This window comes from Gymnodraco acuticeps, unplaced genomic scaffold (genome assembly GCF_902827175.1).
Source record: "Gymnodraco acuticeps unplaced genomic scaffold, fGymAcu1.1, whole genome shotgun sequence".
Lineage (NCBI taxonomy): Eukaryota > Metazoa > Chordata > Actinopteri > Perciformes > Bathydraconidae > Gymnodraco > Gymnodraco acuticeps.
In genome coordinates, this window is record NW_022990686.1 from 178,743 (window position 1) to 198,032 (window position 19,290).

The 19,290-nt window shown below is 42.8% G+C and overlaps 1 protein-coding gene, 1 non-coding gene and 2 pseudogenes across 2 annotated transcripts in view; all 4 read left to right on the top strand.

Annotated features, from left to right (window-relative positions):
- The window catches only part of LOC117555405 (solute carrier organic anion transporter family member 5A1-like), a 40,956-nt gene extending 36,750 nt beyond the window's left edge, over positions 1-4,206 (top strand). The window contains 1 exon segment of the mRNA XM_034230311.1: positions 132-4,206. Coding sequence (XP_034086202.1) covers positions 132-643 — 512 coding nt within the window. The 3' untranslated portion in view covers positions 644-4,206.
- Positions 4,207-4,973: 767 nt separating this feature from the next.
- LOC117555412 lies at positions 4,974-5,164 on the top strand. The gene has a single exon (XR_004570399.1). It is a non-coding gene; the product is annotated as a U2 spliceosomal RNA (small nuclear RNA).
- A 5,390-nt stretch (positions 5,165-10,554) lies between these two features.
- LOC117555414 lies at positions 10,555-10,659 on the top strand (annotated as a pseudogene).
- Positions 10,660-13,385: 2,726 nt separating this feature from the next.
- LOC117555413 lies at positions 13,386-13,565 on the top strand (annotated as a pseudogene).
- Positions 13,566-19,290: the final 5,725 nt, after the last annotated feature.

A 19,290-nucleotide genomic window follows, 5' to 3' on the forward strand; every position in this document is an offset into this window, starting at 1 on the left:
ACTTCACCCCTCCTCTTCCTCTCTCTCCCCCTATGTTCTCCACCCACTTGTTTCTCACAATTTGTCCACTTTTCGGTCTGTTTTTTGTCTGTTTATTTAACCATCTCTCCCCCTCTCTCTCCTCCACCCAGCCTACATCCCGACGCCCATATATTTCGGCGCCGTCATCGACACCACGTGCATGTTGTGGCAGCAGGACTGCGGCGTGCACGGCTCCTGCTGGGAATACGACGTCACCTCGCTGCGCTTCGTCTACTTCGGCCTCGCCGCCAGTCTCAAGTTAATCGGCTTCTTCTTCATCTTCCTCACCTGGTACTCCATCAAATACAAAGAGGAACGAGTGGAGCGGTGGATGAAACGCCACCTGTCGCCCGTGGACACCGTGGGAAGTCTCGTTTGTCACCCTGGAGGTCACAAAGGTCACGCTCGCACCCGATCCTGCCCCGTAAACATCCCGCGAACCGACCCCAGCTCGGTTCTCGCGGCCAACGCGCCGCCGCGAGCAGGGCCGTTAAACCGCGGCGTTAGCACCCAGAGTTGCCCTGGAAACGAGCTAAAAGAAGTAGCTCCTCCCCCAAAAGCGACACCTTCAGCGACGTCGGCTTCGGCACAGTCGCTCGACCACGTCTCGGTGCGAGTTTGAAGGTCGTAAAACAGGGGGCAGGCGATAAAATCGGAGAAAATAAATCTAAAAATCCAATCAGATGGTTTTTAGCGGCTCTTAATCATCACACAGAGGTCCTGCTTTCATTTCAAGACCCTCTCAACGCGGCTTCTGGGTCAAAAAACACCGTCAACTGGAAACAGAGCATGTGATTCTGTGGAGGAAATGCAGCTTTTTGATTGGTTGGTGAAATAATCGGAAGAAGTGTTTTTTCTTTGTCATCCATCAGCGGACAAAACGCTTTGGAGAGTTCATCGCTTCAAGAAATAAAACCCTCCCTGCCCTCGGCAAAATGTGCCTTCTGTCACCCCTCACAAAGAAAAAAGCGTGAACGTATACCTCAGCTCCGCCTCCTTCTTCATCTCCTCACCGCCATTTTGTTTTGTTTTCCTGGCTCTCACAAATAAAACAAATAAAAAATAAAAAAAACCTTTGGAAATGTGACATTCTGCAACCAAGTGTTCAGAACCGGAAACCGATGACATGGTGCTATGTGTTGAAAAAAATGTTTTAGCGTCCATTTTTTTTGTTCTTTTAGGGTAATTTTTTGAGTGAAAAGACCCCCAGAGGTCAGTGGGTTAAGCTGCTTGGAAACACAGAATGAATTCCTGTTTGATGCCAGGCCTCCTGACTCGATAACGCCAAGTATTACCGCTGGAAGTCGGATTGTTCAGCTCCAAACAATGCATCCATACACCCCTCCTGACTTGATAAGTGGTTTACCCCAAATCTGCATTTTCCTCCTGACCACATTCCTGAGGAGAAAATAAACTTTGCTTGGAGACGCGATCGGATCAGAGTACTCTTTAGCGGACGTTTCTTCAGAACTTAGAAGTAGTCGTCTGTTCTCTCAGAAAAGCTGCTGCTGAATTCTGGGATGGATCCTTGATTGGAGGAGTTAGTTTCTTGCTTAGCATTTTAAAAGTAGTCCCAATGATTTCTGGGTAATGACTGCATAGGCTTTGCACTGATCTGAACGTCAAAGGAAAAGTTTTAGACATTTAGTCAAAAGAAAATCACTGGACAACGTGCAGAGAAATCTACTGAAGAGCTGCAGCTGACGATTGTTTTCTTAATCTATAAACTACTAACTATTTCTCGATTAACTATTGTATCGATTAATTGCTTGATCTGAAGAGAAACAGTTAGAAAGATGTGGAAAAAAAGCCCATCACATTTCGTCCAAAAAAAGCCAAAGATAGTCAACGCAGCAAATGAGATTTGAGAAGCGTCTTGATGTCTAATTGATTATCAGAACATTTGTCTGTCGGCTAATCGCTAATAGATTTAGCTCCAGATCAGACCCAGTAGTTAATGTGCCAAACCCATTTCATCAAGCACTTCTTCTTATTACGCTATTATTTAATATGTTGTGGCTCTAAAAGTCTCGAGACAAATGAACGCAACCCGTTTTAAACGCAAATCAGTGTTAAATAACTTTAAAATGAATTTGGCTGGACGTTTTTTACTCGCAGTATTAGTTCCTGACTTGTTTCCTAAAGAGCAGCTTCCTGTTACAGCGTCCCTCCGACGCCCCCTGCTGGCCGGATGTATTACTCTGCTGCTTTTCCACTAGAGAAACATGGCTTTTTATTTCACAAACCAAAGCAGTGTTGAAACCGGATTCAAAAAGGTCCTGATGTGCTGGTTTACATGCAGCTTGTGTCTCGAGCAATCAGTATCTTGTATTGGAGATTGTTCACTTTGTTTACCATTCATTCACCTGCTGATTATTTGTTGTTGTTTTTTTTTGTACTGTATGTCAGAAAATGGAGAAACAAGTTACAAAGTGTTTTCATTTGCAATCATAGTAGTCTTGAAAAGGCAGAAAAATCACACGCGAGAAACTGGAATGAGTGGATTTCTGACGTGACTATTACTACAATTATTAAAATACAATTAGTTTGTTTTGTTTGCCAAATCGAGGAGGAAGCGGATATTAATCCTACAAGAAAACGCAGAACTCCACGCAGTTTAGACTAAAGTAGAAATACACTACATTCCTGTAAAAGTGATAAACAAACATCTTTAAAACGAGGATCTGTTAGCGGGGCGCTGAGACCCTCGTCCTGTTTCTCTGTGCCTTCATTTCACTTTAACAGCTCCTTTGTTTTCTACGTGACGCTCCAGCTGGTTCTTTAAATCAGATGAAATGTTGAGCCCACCTTCCTGACAATAATGCTTTAAACATTTAGCGTCCTAGCTCCTCCAAAGTATCTCAAATTAGCTTCATCATACTCACTGCTTTTGCTAAGTATGTTGGTCCGTCCCATAATAATGTCTGACTTCCTGTCTGCAGCCCTCCCAACAAAATGGCTACCATACAACAGGTTTGAATCTTAAACACCTCAAAAATAATTAAAATAAAGACTCGGTAATACCATATAACAGCTGGTCAGTGTACTTTATTCTACAGCTTAAGAAAATCTACTCTACTCTTTCACATGTATTCGTCAATAAACACTTAATATGTCCGCACCCCTTCTCACATTACATTCAAACGTTTTAATCACCCGTCAATGTTTCTGGAAAAAACCTTTTAACATGAACTCAGATTTTTAATTGAACAGATGAATGCAGCAATTCATCTCAGTGTTGATTAGTTTGAAAGGATCTTCAATTAGTTTGGTCTTAAAATGTCAGAATTGTGTCTCTCCTAGCCAATTGGTTCCTACGAAAGAAAAAATAAAAGATTAAGTAATGTACCGGCATTTTTAGCATAGAAACAAAATAGAAAAACTATAAAATAGGATGATACTAACTCCTCGGCTGATAGTTAAAGTATTTTGTCAGAAATTAATACAAGAGAAAAACATCTTAAACCTGTTATATTACCAACAAGAAACAAAACTCTTGCGACATAACCCTTATTAGTTCCTTATTACATTGTATTGTTGTTTACTTTCCTGCAACACGTGATGATTTGGTGTCTCAAAATAAAGGCTCTTTGGAAAATGAAGTGCAGTATTTCACAGATTTGAAGACCCAAAGTATCCTTAAACCGAAAACCCCCTCCACTCATATGTTAGGTTCCAAATAAAGCAAATTATACTTAAACTCCTCGGCTGATAGTTAAAGTATTTCTTCAAGAACCCCGTCGACTCATATTTAAGGTTTTTAGCCATGAATTAATACAAAAACAAGTCATATTTTAGTTTTTTTAACCCAAAAAACTGCAGAAACCAGACCCCTCCCCTCAGGTGGTCTCAGTAATTCATCCTCACGTCGTGGATCTCCAGCTGCAGGATTTCACTGCGTCACGTTTCTTTAAATCCTCCTCTCACCTGAAACAGATCCGTTTCCCTCCATGTGTCGTGCCGTAGTTTCACGTAGTAATAAATGTGGAATCATCTCCAGACTCTGAGACGTAGGTTAGAAAATCTTCTTCTTTTCTTTTAAAAAATAAAAATCAGTATTGTATTTATTTCCAGAGGACAGTGTTTCTGGAGAGGCGACGGCGATCCGTGGAAACACGGTCACTGAGCCTCGGACTCTCCTGTCAATCAAGATGTGAACAATAATAAAACGGTATTACAAAAACATGTCTGTGGGTTTATTTCTGTGTACAAATGTCTGTGTATTGTTATATTATGTATACATCATAGTATAGTATGTGGAAAACAAAGATAAAGTCTAGTATGATGAACTAAAGGTCACAGTAAAGTACTTAGTCGAAAATAGGACATAAAACACAAATTTGAAAGAAGTAATATGAGTTTGTCGGGTAAGAAAATGTTTAACTTCATACTATAGATGTATATATATATTAAAAAAAGACATGATAAAGTGGGTGTTTCTCAATGTCGAGGAAGGCTCCTCCAGAAAATGTATCTTCGATGTAAGAGTAACCTGTAGTATACACAGCGTGCTGTTCACAAAGTTCTCCACCAGAGTGAACTGGAGCTCTGTTTCTCTCCACCCAGCTGTTACACATGCTTTCTTCCTTCAGAGGAATTTTGAAATAATACTATGTTATGTTCGCGTTTATGATTAATATTACCTTAGATTTGCTTAAGTTACAGGTAATTTTCTGACAGTAAATACGATAAAAATGTATTTCAGGGGATACTATTCTAATTGGACTAAAACGTGACACGTGACCAGACCGTTCTGGAGCGCACCAACGACATTACAGAACATAACAGATTCTGCCGCTGTTCTTGCCCTTTTCTCACCTGCTGTGTTCAGTGTACCCATGTAGGCTACTTTGTTCCTACAACATCGGGTCATACACTGAAGCACACTTTGAAACCGTGAGTGAAGGTGACTGTGCGGAGAATCAGACTCCCGCCTCCAACTGTTCCTAAGTATCGCTTCTCGGCCTTTTGGCTAAGATCAAGTGTAGTATCTGTTCTTATCAGTTTAATATCTGATACGTCCTCTACCCGGGGACCATATATTAAATTGATTTTTGGAATAGGGAGATGGAATAGGGGCTTGCTCCGTCCACTCCACGCATCGACCTGGTATTGCAGTACCTCCAGGCACGGTGCACCCCCTCTCATTGTGAAAGACAAAAAATGTTTACTTCAACACATTTGAACGCAACAACATATAGGGCTGTTATGCATCATCACGCTTGAAACCAACTTTACATATAATTGATGAGGAAGAGTTGCACGTGAAAACCAACAGAGCCAGCGTGCAGCATCGAACCACCTGGGCTGCGGTCGAATAGTCCATTTTGCTTAGGTACCTTCCTAACGGAATGAAGTACCCCAGTGGCAGCCATGATAAGAGCCGTTCGAATTCTCTAGAGCAGTGGTTCTCAACTGGTGGGTCGCAGATGTGTGAGTGAAAGGAAAAAATTCAAAAAAAAGTCAAACTTTTATTTTGAAGGCCTGATGTTCTAACGCTGTGCATGCAGAGGCGTTGGACTGGAAGTACCGGAGACCATCAACGGTTTTGAAAACTTCTGTCATGTAGTGAACATCGTCTCAATAAAACATCTTTGCTGATGTTTTTATTTTTTTTTATTTTTTTTCATTTCATTATAGTGTACACTTGCAGTGCTTCTCAAAGTGTGGTCCGCGGACCACTGGTGGTCCGTGAGCGCCCCCTAGTGGTCCGTGAGTATATTGGTAAAATGTCACATTTGAAATAACTTAATTAATTAAAGTTTTCCGCACTCTCGCGGGAATATCTCCGCAATGGAGCGAGCTTAAGTTTCACTTTCGATTGCATGATACAGCCCATATAAACACCTTCATCACACATGTGGCAGCTTGTTTGTACCATTTTCAGGCGATTTGCAAAATACGATGTGTTTTTGGATATTTGTGGAGTTAGGTGGTCCGCGAGTGTTTTTTTATTGGTTAAGTGGTCCTTGGTATGAAAAAGTTTGAGAAACACTGGGTAATCGATGCCATTTCATTTATATTGTAATATCACAGTACCACAGTACACTCACTACACTCCCCCCTCCCTCCCTCCACCCGCAAAAAAATGCTTATCAATATAACTTAAACAACAGAGAAAATAAACATAAAACGAAAACAATAAATTTAAATAAATAAATAAACCCACATCAAAGTAAAACAAACAAATAATTATACAATTAATTATACAATACAGCAACAATATAGACAATGACAACACAACTAGTATTTCCGGCCGTCAGGAAAAATAGCCACAGAGTGCACCATTCCATCACTGGTCATATCTCAGATATATTTCCCAAATAAGAAAACAATGGCAACCACAGAGCTTGAAAGATATGTCCACGATTATATTTTTCCAATGTCATTTTCTCCAGAGGTAAAAAATGTGTTATCTGATCAATGAAAAGTTTAAATGTTGGAGGACGTTCATTCTTCCAGAGTCAAAGTATACATTTATTGGCAAAATATGTTATTGTGATTAGTATTCTGTAATGTTTGGGGTTCAGTTTAAAGCTTGGCATTTAACAGGAAAAAACATGGATGTTGGCTCATTTCGATGCCTAAAACGGCTTTTGTGAGCGCATGAATCGAATCCCAGAAATGTTTCAAGAGATCAGTCCCAAAACAGATGCATAAATGTTCCTTCTTTTACTTTACATCTCGGACATTTTGAAGAGTTTTCTTTGGAAATGTTATGCATCTTTATGGATGAGGTAACATTGTTGAGAAATTTAAAGTTTGCTTCTTTGATTTTATTGCTTGTGAATGGAAAATGTGTTTTTTCACAGATATTCAACCAAGTAGTTTCATCTATCTGTATCCCTAAGTCCTTTTCCCAGATCTTTTTTTAAGTTGGAAAGAATGACTGAGCTCTTTTAGAAAAAACTGCATTAAACTCTCTAATTTGACCTCTGATCGTGCTCGATGACATCAATATCTCCTCCTCTTCCAACAATCCCGATCTCAATTTATTGCTTTTAATAATTGATTGGATCACGTTCTTAATTTGCAGGTATCTGAAAAAATCCTTATTTGAAATGTCATATTCTGCTCTTAAATCATTAAATGATTTCAATGTTATATCTTTGTGGAACAAATGTTTCATTTGCTTTCGTCCATTTGTTTATATTGATTGACAACAAATATTTGCTAAGATCAGGATTGTTCAAAATAGGAGAAAAGATTGAAATACTTGAGTTAACATGAACTTTTGTTGTACAGTCCCTCCAGGCTAAAAGTGTATTGACCACTGTAAAACATTTGGCCATATTTTTCACCTTATTGAAGTCTTTAACAAATATAAGAGTTTCCACTGGCAACGGGTCAAAGGTATTGGCTTCTATCTGAACCCATGAATCCTTTCTTCCCAGAGACCAAGACAGTGCATTTCTTAATTGAGCCGACCAGAAGTAGTGTTGAAAGTTGGGAAGACCAAGACCCCCCATAGTTTCTGGTTTCATGAGAGTAAGTAACTTGATTCTTGGTTTTTTATTACACCAGATACATTTTTAGATGTGTCTATTGAGAGATTTAAAATAGTCAGCGGATAAATAGCATGGTAACATTTGAAAAAGAAAAATACATCCCGGTAGAATATGAATTGTTATCACATTGATCCTTCCTAGCAGTGATATTGGTAATGTGGACCATTTAGATCAATCCTGTTTGATTTGCTGATGTTTTCGAGTCTTCTGGCCAATCAGAATCAAGATTGTTGCCGGAAGTCCCGACGGAGAATAACTTTGATGTAGAACTACTCTTTATACATCCATGGGTACAACTTCAGATACAAATGAACACATAATGAAATATGACCCCCGGTTTGATGATTGACAGGTCACAGAACAATGAGATCTATACCCTTACCCACAATTTAAAGTAAGTCACACAGACTCTCTCCGCTTGGCTCTTCTCTCTGTGAGGAGCAGCAAGATGTCAGAACAAAGTGAAAAACAAACAATGGCATAAAATATTACTAATATGTCGGCCTGTTCATACTTGGAGAAGAAGCCACAAACCTCAAGAAAATTCCCACGCGACTCTGACTCGCTCCCTCCCGATGCCCACAAAAAGGCAATCCGAGTTTGGACAACAGCCTCACAATATCAACAATTGTGCACAAATAAGATCTGTTCTTCTCAACAGAATCTTCGTGGCTTCGGGAAAGTTTAGCTGCAATAGATCCAGAAGACGCAGTCACTTTATAGTTATCCCATTTAACCATGCAGTTCAGATGGGCCTGGGAGTGTGCATGTTTCTCCAGTTTGCTGCTTAGTTTTTTCCAGTCACTCAGGCCCTTTCTAAAGGAATCCTCCACACCGCTGTCAGTCTGGAAGTGGCGGCAGGAAAAACAGAAGACGGCATCCATTCGTACTGAATATTCCAGCCAGGGATAGTTCTTGTAATAGTACATGGACAATTATCGTTTTGTTTTCCCAATCATGTTTATGGGGAATTCGGATAAAGTAGGCTGCTTGGGACAGCTGTGTATTTCCCGAAGATCATCATGACCCACTGACGGCCCTGGCACCCGTCGTCTCCCTGCTGTGGGGTTAATGTTAGCTGGTCCTGCTAATCCAGAGCTGCTCGTTTGCGTGTCTGCCACTTCACATTCTGACGGCTGCTGGTTGGTAAGGTTAGGCTCAGTCGGTGGCTCTTCTGTTGTTGAAGCTTTACAAGACAAAATTGGACGTTTTAAAAATCGCCAAATATCCATTACTGCTAAATCTTGTAATACAATAGCCGAATCACTTGTATGCAAAAAAAGCGAGGGAATTTATGTCCTTAACCTCACACGTCTCACACACACACACACACACACACACACACACACACACACACACACACACACACACACACACACACACACACACACACACACACACACGCACACACACACACACACACACACACACACACACGTCACAACATGTGACTGCTCAACAATGACATTATTTCAAACAAAACATGATATTATTCAAAGGTTTCCAGCATGTGTGCCTTTTTATGTTATACAGTTCAGCTTTGATTCCATCATCTCATTAAACCTTTTTTAAAGCATTCTTTAGTTCTGTGAAGGGATATAAGGGATATATGCACTGTACTTCACTTTAATTAATAATGTATGCTGAAAAGCGTATATATTACAGCAGGATTTTTTGTTGATTAGATTTGCGTGGTTCAAAATGTCGGGTCACGATTTATTGACAAAGGAAAAAGTGAGTCCCGAGGCCTGACCAGTTGAGAACCACTGCTCTAGAGTCTAGATCAGGGGTGCCCAATTCGTCGATGGCGATCGACCGGTCGATTGCAAAGGTGTGGTTCGATCACATGGCATTGAAAAGGTATTTGAGGTTTTTAGCCATGAATTAATACAAAAACAAGTCGTATTTTAGGTTTTTTTAACCCAAAAAACTGCAGAAACCAGACCCCTCCCCTCAGGTGGTCTCAGTAATTCATCCTCACGTCGTGGATCTCCAGCTGCAGGATTTCACTGCGTCACGTTTCTTTAAATCCTCCTCTCACCTGAAACAGATCCGTTTCCCTCCATGTGTCGTGCCGTAGTTTCACGTAGTAATAAATGTGGAATCATCTCCAGACTCTGAGACGTAGGTTAGAAAATATTCTTCTTTTCTTTAAAAAAAATAAAAATCAGTATTGTATTTATTTCCAGAGGACAGTGTTTCTGGAGAGGCGACGGCGATCCGTGGAAACACGGTCACTGAGCCTCGGACTCTCCTGTCAATCAAGATGTGAACAATAATAAAACAGTATTACAAAAACATGTCTGTGGGTTTATTTCTGTGTACAAATGTCTGTGTATTGTTATATTATGTATACATCATAGTATGTGGAAAACAAAGATAAATTATGATGAAATAAAGGTCACAGTAAAGTACTTAGTCGAAAATAGGACATAAAACACACATTTGAAGGAAGTAATTTGAGTTTGTCGGGTAAGAAAAATGTAAACTTCATACTATATATATATATTAAAAAAAGACATGATAAAGTGGGTGTTTCTCAATGTCGAGGAAGGCTCCTCCAGAAAATGTATCTTCGATTTAAGAGTAACCTGTTCTCCACCAGAGTGACCTGGAGCTCTGTTTCTCTCCACCCAGCTATTACACATGCTTTCTTCCTTCAGAGAGGAATTTTGAAATAATACTATGATATGTTCGCATTTATGATTAATATTACCTTAGATTTGCTTAAATTACAGGTAATTTTCTGACAGTAAATACGATACAAATGTATTTCAGGGGATACTATTCTAATTGGACTTAAACGTGACACGTGACCAGACCGTTCTGGAGCGGCACCAACGACATTACTGAACATAACAGATTCTGCCGCTGTTCTTGCCCTTTTCTCACCTGCTGTGTTCAGTGCACTTTGTTCCTACAACATCGGGTCATACACTCATACTGTTACTGAAGCACACTTTGAAACCGTGAGTGAAGGTGACTGTGCGGAGAATCAGACTCCCGCCTCCAACTGTTCCTAAGTATCGCTTTTCGGCCTTTTGGCTAAGATCAAGTGTAGTATCTGTTCTTATCAGTCTAAACAGAAATGTCAGTTTTAGCGGAATTTAAAAGCAAAGGTGTAATTTTAAGAAGTAAAGAGAGGGAAATAGAAGAAGGAGAAAAATGCACCAGATTCTTCTTTAAAAAAATTATAAATAAAGGGGGGGGCATTTTTAGGCTGAAAACTGAAAATGGGTCCACAGCTGAAACGACACAGGAAATAATAGAAACTGTTGAGACTTTTTATAGTGACCTCTATAGGAAAAAAACTGTAAATGAGGAAATAATGACAGAAGTCTTACTTTTTATCGAAAAAACAGTGGAGGAACATTTTATCTTAACCCAAGATTTTAAAATTGAAGAATTGAATGAATGCTTGAAAACTTTCAAGGCAGGGAGATCGCCAGGGGAAGATGGGATTCCCTTGGAATTCTATTTGACCTTTTGGGAGATCCTAGCCCCTGATCTTCTTGATGTTTTTATGGAGTTTGAAAGACTAGGCCGACTTCCTGACAGTTTCACATCAGGGATAGTGACACTCTTACACAAAAACAAGGATAAGACGGACCTAAAAAATTGGAGACCTATAACACTCTTAAACCTTGATTGCAAACTGTATAGTAAACTCCTGGCAGCACGTATGTCTCTGTTTTTAGAAGAGCTGATTCACCCGGATCAAGCCTGTGCCGTGCCGGGGAGGAAGATTACAGACAGCCTCCTACTGATCCGAGACACTATCTGCCTTGCGAGAGATAGAAACTTTCGGCTTGTCGTCCTAAATGTAGACTTTGAGAAAGCCTTTGATCGGGTCTCACACCAGTACCTTTTCCAGGTGCTAAAAACAATGGGGTTCCCGAAGAGGTTTATAGACTGGGTGGCACTGCTGTATCGGGACATTACCAGCAAGTTTATTGTAAATGGGCAGCTAACAAAAGCAGTCAATATAAACTGTGGTGTTCGCCAGGGTTGTCCTTTATCAGCCCTCCTGTACATTATCTGTATAGAACCACTTGCACAGATCTTGAGAAGGGACAAACAAATCACTGGGATACATATTCCAGGAAGCGGGGGCCTTCAAACTAAATGTATCTTATACATGGACGACATCAACCTTCTATGTACTGACCTTTTATCTGTCAACAGGACGCTGGACTTGACTGACTGGTTTGGACAGGCCTCTGGGTCAAAATTGAACGTAAGCAAGACGCAGGCCCAATTTTATGGACCATGGACTGGGACGATAGGACTTCCCCTGACTGTGACCCAGACCGAACAAAAGATACTGGGGATCAAATTTGACAATGAAGGGGGAGGGAAAACTAATTGGACAAGTCTGGTAGGGAAAGTCAGACAGAGACTAGGATACTGGGGACTTAGAAGACTGACCATGGAAGGAAAGGTCTTAATCATCAAAGCAGTGATTTTACCTTTGCTTCTATTAATCAGTTCTGTTTTTATGCCACCCAAGAGAGTACTCCAAGATTTAGAACGGGCAATATTCTACTTCCTATGGAGTTCCAAGTGGGAAAGGATGACAAGAAAAGAAATGAAAAAGCCAAAACAGAAAGGGGGGAAAGGAGTTCCAGACCTCCACTTGTTTCTAGGAAGCAGATATACATCACTCCACATCTACGCTTCCACAGCCCCCTCCAAAAACCCAAAGACGGCGGCAATGACAAGATTCTGGATGGGAAGTTATCTACGAAGGATAAAGATCTTACCAATAGATCTCAAAGTACCAGTGTCTTTTAACCTGCCACCACCTTATGCTTTCATTCGAACATTTTTAAAGAAACTCCAGCTTGAGCAGGAGGGTTTGCATGTTTTAACTAACCATCGCTCTCTTATCTCTGTTGTGCAGGAGCGAGAACCAGTGAGTCCAGTGCACGGGCTCGCCTTTGGTGAGCCATCAACAGTTTGGTGCAACGTGAACCATCCCACTCTGACAAACAGACTCCGGGATATGTCATGGATGGTGGCTCATGAGATCCTCCCAGTCAGGTCCGTAATGCACTCCCGGGGCATGGCGGCGAACTCAACTTGCCCCCGACCAGGCTGTGGCGCACCTGAAACGGTGAGGCATCTGCTCTGGGAGTGTAGCGCTGCCGTAGACCAGTGGGCAAAAGCCGGCTCCTTAAAATTCCCGTGCTTGCCGGCAAGGGAGGTCCTCACAGCACAGCTCATACTATATGGGGTGAGCCAGAAACAGGACTGTTCTAGGGACTTTTCCAAGCAGTGGCTCACCCTAGCTGCCATTAAAGATGCCATATGGACCTCCAGAAACTTGCTGGTAAGAAGGCACATGCAGATCCCCCCCGTGGCTGTGATCCAGATGGCTGCGGCAACAATAAAATCAGCGACGCGGCACGCCCAAGACACAGCCACAAAGAAAAATCGCCTCTGTGCTCATTCGGATGAAGGAGCCGGAGCCACACGGGAAAGGTCAAAGCAGCGCAGGCCTGACTCTCCGGGGGGTCTCCTCTGAGCCCCGGGACAAAGATCCGAGAGAAACAACCTGTTTTGAATGGGAGTGGGATGAGTTTAATCTTGATAGGGACTCACTGCGCTCTTGGACAAACATTTACCCAATGTACCCCTTTTTTTAAAAAAAAAAAAAAAAAGAAGAAGATTTTAAATGAAAACTGTTTGCATATAAAATGTTTTAATGAAATACGATGTTTTTTTTTTGTTTTTTTTTAAATGAAAATGGGTCTGATCTTAAAGTGTACATGTATTTATTATATGAAAACTCAAAATTCACTTGTGACAAAAAAAATGATTTAAATATGAAAAGTACATGAATTAAGTGACAATAAAACTTTTCCCAAAAAAAAAAAAAAATCTGTTCTTATCAGTTTAATATCTGATACGTCCCCTACCCGGGGACCATATATTAAATTGATTTTTGGAATAGGGAGATGGAATAGGGGCTTGCTCCGTCCACTCCACGCATCGACCTGGTATTGCAGTACCTCCAGGAACGGTGCACCCCCTCTCATTGTGAAAGACAAAAAAAAGCTTTATTGATCAAATCAAGAACATTGGCTCATTTGAACCATAGACTGTATATATAAATGGACGTAGTGTCTGTGACGTCACCCATAGGATTCTGCAGAGTTGCCGTGAAGCCCTTAGTAGGCGGAGTCGGCCACTAACGGCTCGACGGAGTCGTCAGACTCTAACTCCCGCCTTCTCCAAATAAGGGCAAAGAGGCGGAGCTGAGAGCCGAGGCGGGACAGGGCGGGACCTGCTGCCAACGAGCGTGACGTTCGAGTCCTAGCTCAGGCTAAGAAGCTAAGCTAACATGCTCTCAGTAACAATCGAATGTAAAACATGATTGATGAAAGTAGTAAATCGGTCAGATTTGACCCGAAGACAACAGGAGGGTTAATGCCATATTCACTTAGTAACGCATGAACAACTTTTACAAATATTTCTATATAGTCTGTGTTGGTAAATGTCATCTAGGTTGCACATTTCCTGCTGAAATACATGCATACCAAGTCACTGCGTGGCACTTTGGTTTTGATAAAACAGTGTAGTTCCACTATATAAACGTTACATTCATAATCAAACGAGACAATCTGCAAGATAATTAGCTATTTGGTATTATTCTTAATGCTTGTCATTCACACGTTAATAAAATAAAATAAGTACCGATACATAGCATAATAATTGTGGCGGTGTTCAGCTTAATAAGCCTTGCTCAACATCATTTATTTAGCTAATACTACGGCGGGCTGCAGGCGAACCAAGTCCGCGTTACGATGCATTCCTTGATCTTCAGTTATAACGCCGGACTCCGCCGCTGGCCGAAGCTAACGGAGCCCCAGGGTGCTAGCTACGGCCGCCGGGACGCGCTAGCGAGCTAGCACCCTGCAGCCCCGTTAGCTTCGGCGGCGTGGACTCCGGCGGCCCACCCCTTTTAACATTTGCTCCCGTTTAGCATTATGGGCGTCATAGCCATATAGTATAAAAGTCTTACCCAAGGCTGAATCATAAACTAAACTGTATATATGTATAAAGGGTTACGTCCTTAGCTGGCTAATAAGCTACATAACAGGCTAAGCTAACAAGCACACAAACACCTGCTAACGGGGTTAACATGTATAATATTATCATTTTACTCACCGAAAAAAGCTGAAAGTAGACTTCTTGGAAGATCTGTTAGTACATTCAAGCGCACAGCACGACATTTTAATTATCTGGTATTTGTAACAATATTCCCTAACAGGCACGATCACCACGAACACAGCTAAAGGATCAAGTACAGTAACTACAACTAACTAACGTTGTAGCCTCTATGGTTGTAGCCTAGCAGATTGGACAAGTTGCTGTTAGCTGACAGTGAGGCACGTATCTGTCAATCAAAGTGACCACGCCCTAATGTATGCACAAACTTTAAGACCTAATATAAATATAAAGGGTCGCGTTAGAAAACAATTCACTCACAGATCCATAATCATGAAGGTGGAATCTAACTATATCGATAATAAAATGTATGGAGCCAGGGGTAGAAACATGTTTTTTTCTGCTGTAAAATCGGGCATTTTAAAATGGGGGTCTATGGAAATTGCTCCTTTCTGCAGCCATCGCCTATCGGCCAATATATGAACTGCAGTGTGTGGCACTTCCGTATTGGCTTCCCGGCTCTACCCCACAGTTTGCCGCTTGATTTGAACGCAACAACATAGAGTTGTTATGCTTCATGACGCTTCAAACTAACTTTACATATAATTGATGAGGAACGGCCCGTCCACACAGCGGCGTGCGTTGAAGCTTACAACGCTTCTGCCCATTCACTTTGAATGGGGTGACGTCACTTTTAGCCGAACTGCATTTTGGGAAGCGACGTGGAGCGTCGCTGGCGTTGCTCGCTTCAAAAGTTGAGCAATGTTCAACTTTTGGGGCCTCGGCAGAAGCGTCAGCCAATGAAATCCCGTTTATGCAAATCTGCCAGGACAAGCGCTAGCCAATCAAACCGCGTGTATGCTGGGAGAGACTACGCAGGTCATTTCCTCATATTCCAAAAAATGGAGGGAAAATTCATTATAGCGGTAGTGAATCACCCGGTGACCCACTGTCTCTGCCACCTCCCTCCAAGCCTCGCTCCTTCGGTTTGGAGGAGCGAGGCTTGGAGGGAGGTGGGTGAAAGTGGGTGAAACTGGTAGGTTTTCGCTGGTAGGTTTTCGCCTGTTTGGGGATTTTATATCCAGTTTACTTCGTTTTAACATTGCTATTCCTTTGTATGTCGGGGGCGGGAGATTCATGTGATTGGTTGTTGGTCGCGTAGCTCGCAAAAAATCCCCAAGCTTCAGACACACCCACCGCCAAGCGTCAACACACGCTGCTGTGTGGACGCTCCGGAAGAGTTGCACGTGAAAACCAGCAGAGTCAGCGTGCAGCATCGAACCACCTGGGCTGCGGTCGAAAAGTCCGGTTTGCTTAGGAACCTTCCTAACGGAGTGGAATAACTGGGAAATACCTCAGGCAGCCATGATAAGAGCCGTTTGAATTCTCTAGACTAGATCAGGGGTGCCCAATACTTCGATGGCGATCGACCGGTCGATCTTAAAGGAAGTGTGGGTAAAGCCATGGCCCCTGGCCAACTTGGGGCCCCAAGCGACATTGTGAGATGAGGCCCCTCCCCCCAACCGAAAGGAGTGACATTTTTTTTTTGGAAACAAAGTAGGCTACTTTGCAAATATAATTCCTGTTTATTACTATTATCAACACAGTTACTTTGTATACAGTGAGGTAAATGATAAATGTGCATGTATGTCGTTCAGTATGTCAACTTTTCCCGGGTCGCCGAGGGTGCTGGCGTCGTTTGTTCGCCACTCCTCCGCCCCAAATCTTGTTCTTTAGTCCAGATCAGAACCTCTCCTGTCTGGCTCTCTACTTTTTAAACGTCAGTCATCAGCAAAAATAGCAGCATCTCTCTATCGAATCGACACAGAACTTTGTGTTGTCATTTCCTACCTGCTGGCTCTTTCCTGCTCACCGGTCCCTAGCCCGCTAGCTAGCATTATCGGACCTAGCAGACTGCTACCTAGATGCTCCTCGGCTCCCTGAAGTCTGCTGAGCTAACATTTCTGTCTCCACCTTAACTCCACCCTAACTCCGCGGCTCGTGTGGGTCTTCTCATCCTGCTGCGATCAGCCGGCTTCCCCGCTGACATCGTCTCTCCCTGCCGCCTACAGCCGGTGGCTATCAAGCTAGTAGGCTGGTCACCCGGCTCCCACTCTGCACCAGGCTGTCAGCCCCTCCTACGATTCTCCTGATATGCTGTGGATTATCCTTCTGATTCTACCTGGACTCACACCGCTCCTTCTTCCACGGTCATCCGGCTCCTGGTCTCTGCTGCCCGGGTCCCCAGTATTAGCCATCTGTTCTCCTCTTAGGTGATTTTAACATTCATGTTGACGACCCGACCTGCAAATATGCCTCTGAATTTAAGGAAACCCTTCACTGCTGCAACTTCTCTCAACACATCAACTTCCCAACACACAGCTGTGGTCACATCCTGGACTTGGTCTGCTCCACTGGTCTCACATCCATCATCTGTCCAGCCTCAATCTCCACATCTCTGATCACCTGGCCATTATCATGGACATCAACATCCCCATCCCCGCCCAAAAGCAAAAACGCACAATAACCTACAAAAATCTCAAATCCATCTCACCTTCAGCAATCACTACCTCCATTACCTGCAAGATGTCTGTCTCCCCCCCACCACTTTCTGAAAACCCATCTGAACTTGTGGACTATTATAACAGCACCCTCTCCTTCTGTCTCAATGAACTGGCCCCCACAAAAACAAAAAATGTCTCTTTCATACACTCCGCCCCCTGGTATACCCCCGAACTCCGCCAAATGAAATCAAGGAAACGTCAACTTGAACGCCAACACAAGAAAACCACACTAACAGTCCATCTTCAAATCTACAAAGACTATCTCCAGCAGTACAGTAACGCACTCAAAGCAGCCCGGTCTAATTACTACTCACAACTCATTCAGTCTGGCTCCAGCAACCCCAAGCGTCTCTTCTCCACTATCAGCAAACTTCTCAAACCCTGTGACAACGCAACCTCATCCTTCACCACCGAACAGTGCAACTCCTTCCTCTCGTTTTTTCCAAACCAAAATCAGCAACATTTACAGCAATCTGACACCGTCATCAGCACCCTCCACCTCCCCTCCTGGCTCCCCCCCCTTCACCTCACAGCCCCTGTCCCACTTCTCCCCTGTGACCCCCATGCAACTGTCCGACTTCATGACTGGAATTAACTCCACCTGCACACTAGACCCAATGCCCTCCAAATGTGTTAAAGAGAGCCTCCCTGCCATCTCCCAACTCATCGCCACCATCATTAACTCCTCCCTCAGATCTGGATCAGTTCCCCCCTCTCTCAAACTGGCTGCTGTCACACCCATTCTCAAAAGACCTGGACTCACACCTGACATTATGTCCAACTTCCGGCCCATCTCAAATCTCACCTTTCTGTCAAAAATACTTGAACGTGTCGTTGCCTCACAACTTAAAGCCCACCTCAGCTCCAATGACCTCTTTGAGCCATTTCAATCCGGTTTCCGATCAAATCACAGCACCGAAACACCTCTTCTGAAAATCACAAACGACCTCCTCCTCTCCTCTGACTCCGGCAACCTGAACATCCTCATCCTCCTCGACCTCACCGCAGCATTCGACACCATCAACCACGCCATCCTGCTGTTCCTCCTCGAATCATCACTCAACATCACTGACACTGCACTCTCCTGGCTGAGATCCTACCTCACCGACAGACATCAGTTTATCAACATCAACAACTGCACCTCCTCCACTGCTCCTCTGTCCCAAGGTGTCCCCCAGGGTTCAGTGCTTGGCCCCCTCCTCTTCATCCTCTACATCAGGGGTACCTCCGGCCTCCGGGCCGTATACGGCCCGCGAGACCATTTGGTACGGCCCTCAAGGTAATTTATAAAAACAAGCAAAAAAGAAAAAAATGTAAGAAATCTAGACCGCAAACAAATTAAATAAGCGAGTGCCTGTTTTTCCTGGCCAAGGTCGGGATCCTTGAACACAACACGAGCCCAGCGTGTCATCACGTGGTATATGTCTCGACTGACAGGGGTGCAATTCTGACGGAGAGCACCAGAACGCCGCTCCGGCACTTCAGAAACTGCAGTACCCATAAGGAGCCGTACACATGCCGCAGTTTCTGCGTGTCTGTGTCTTTCGTTGTAAGCCCAGTGGCGATCTGCTCATCTGTGATCATACAGTCAATAACTTTGTTGTTATTAGCATCTAGTTAGCTAGCTATGCTAACGAATATAAGACGCTTTTTCTACAACCAGTGAGGTAAAGGCACATCTTTATATGATCATTATAGTTATAAAAAAATAAGAGAATAAAGTAAACAGGTACAAAATACTATATGACAGTAAAAAAAGTTGTTATTAATAAACAAGAATACAGATTGAAAGGAGAGTGATTTGTAAAATATCCATAAAGAAAAAGGAAATCTGCTTACAGTTCTGTTTCATCTGGGTGTTGAGAGATGTATCCATAGATCTCCTAATGTTGCTCTCAAAGTGCACCAGATTGATGCTTTTAACTTCAACATTTAAAAAAAAATCTTCCCGGGGGAGCATGCCCCCCGGACCCCCCTAGATGAGGTTAGTTCCCCCCCCACTTAAATCATGTTCACATGGATAG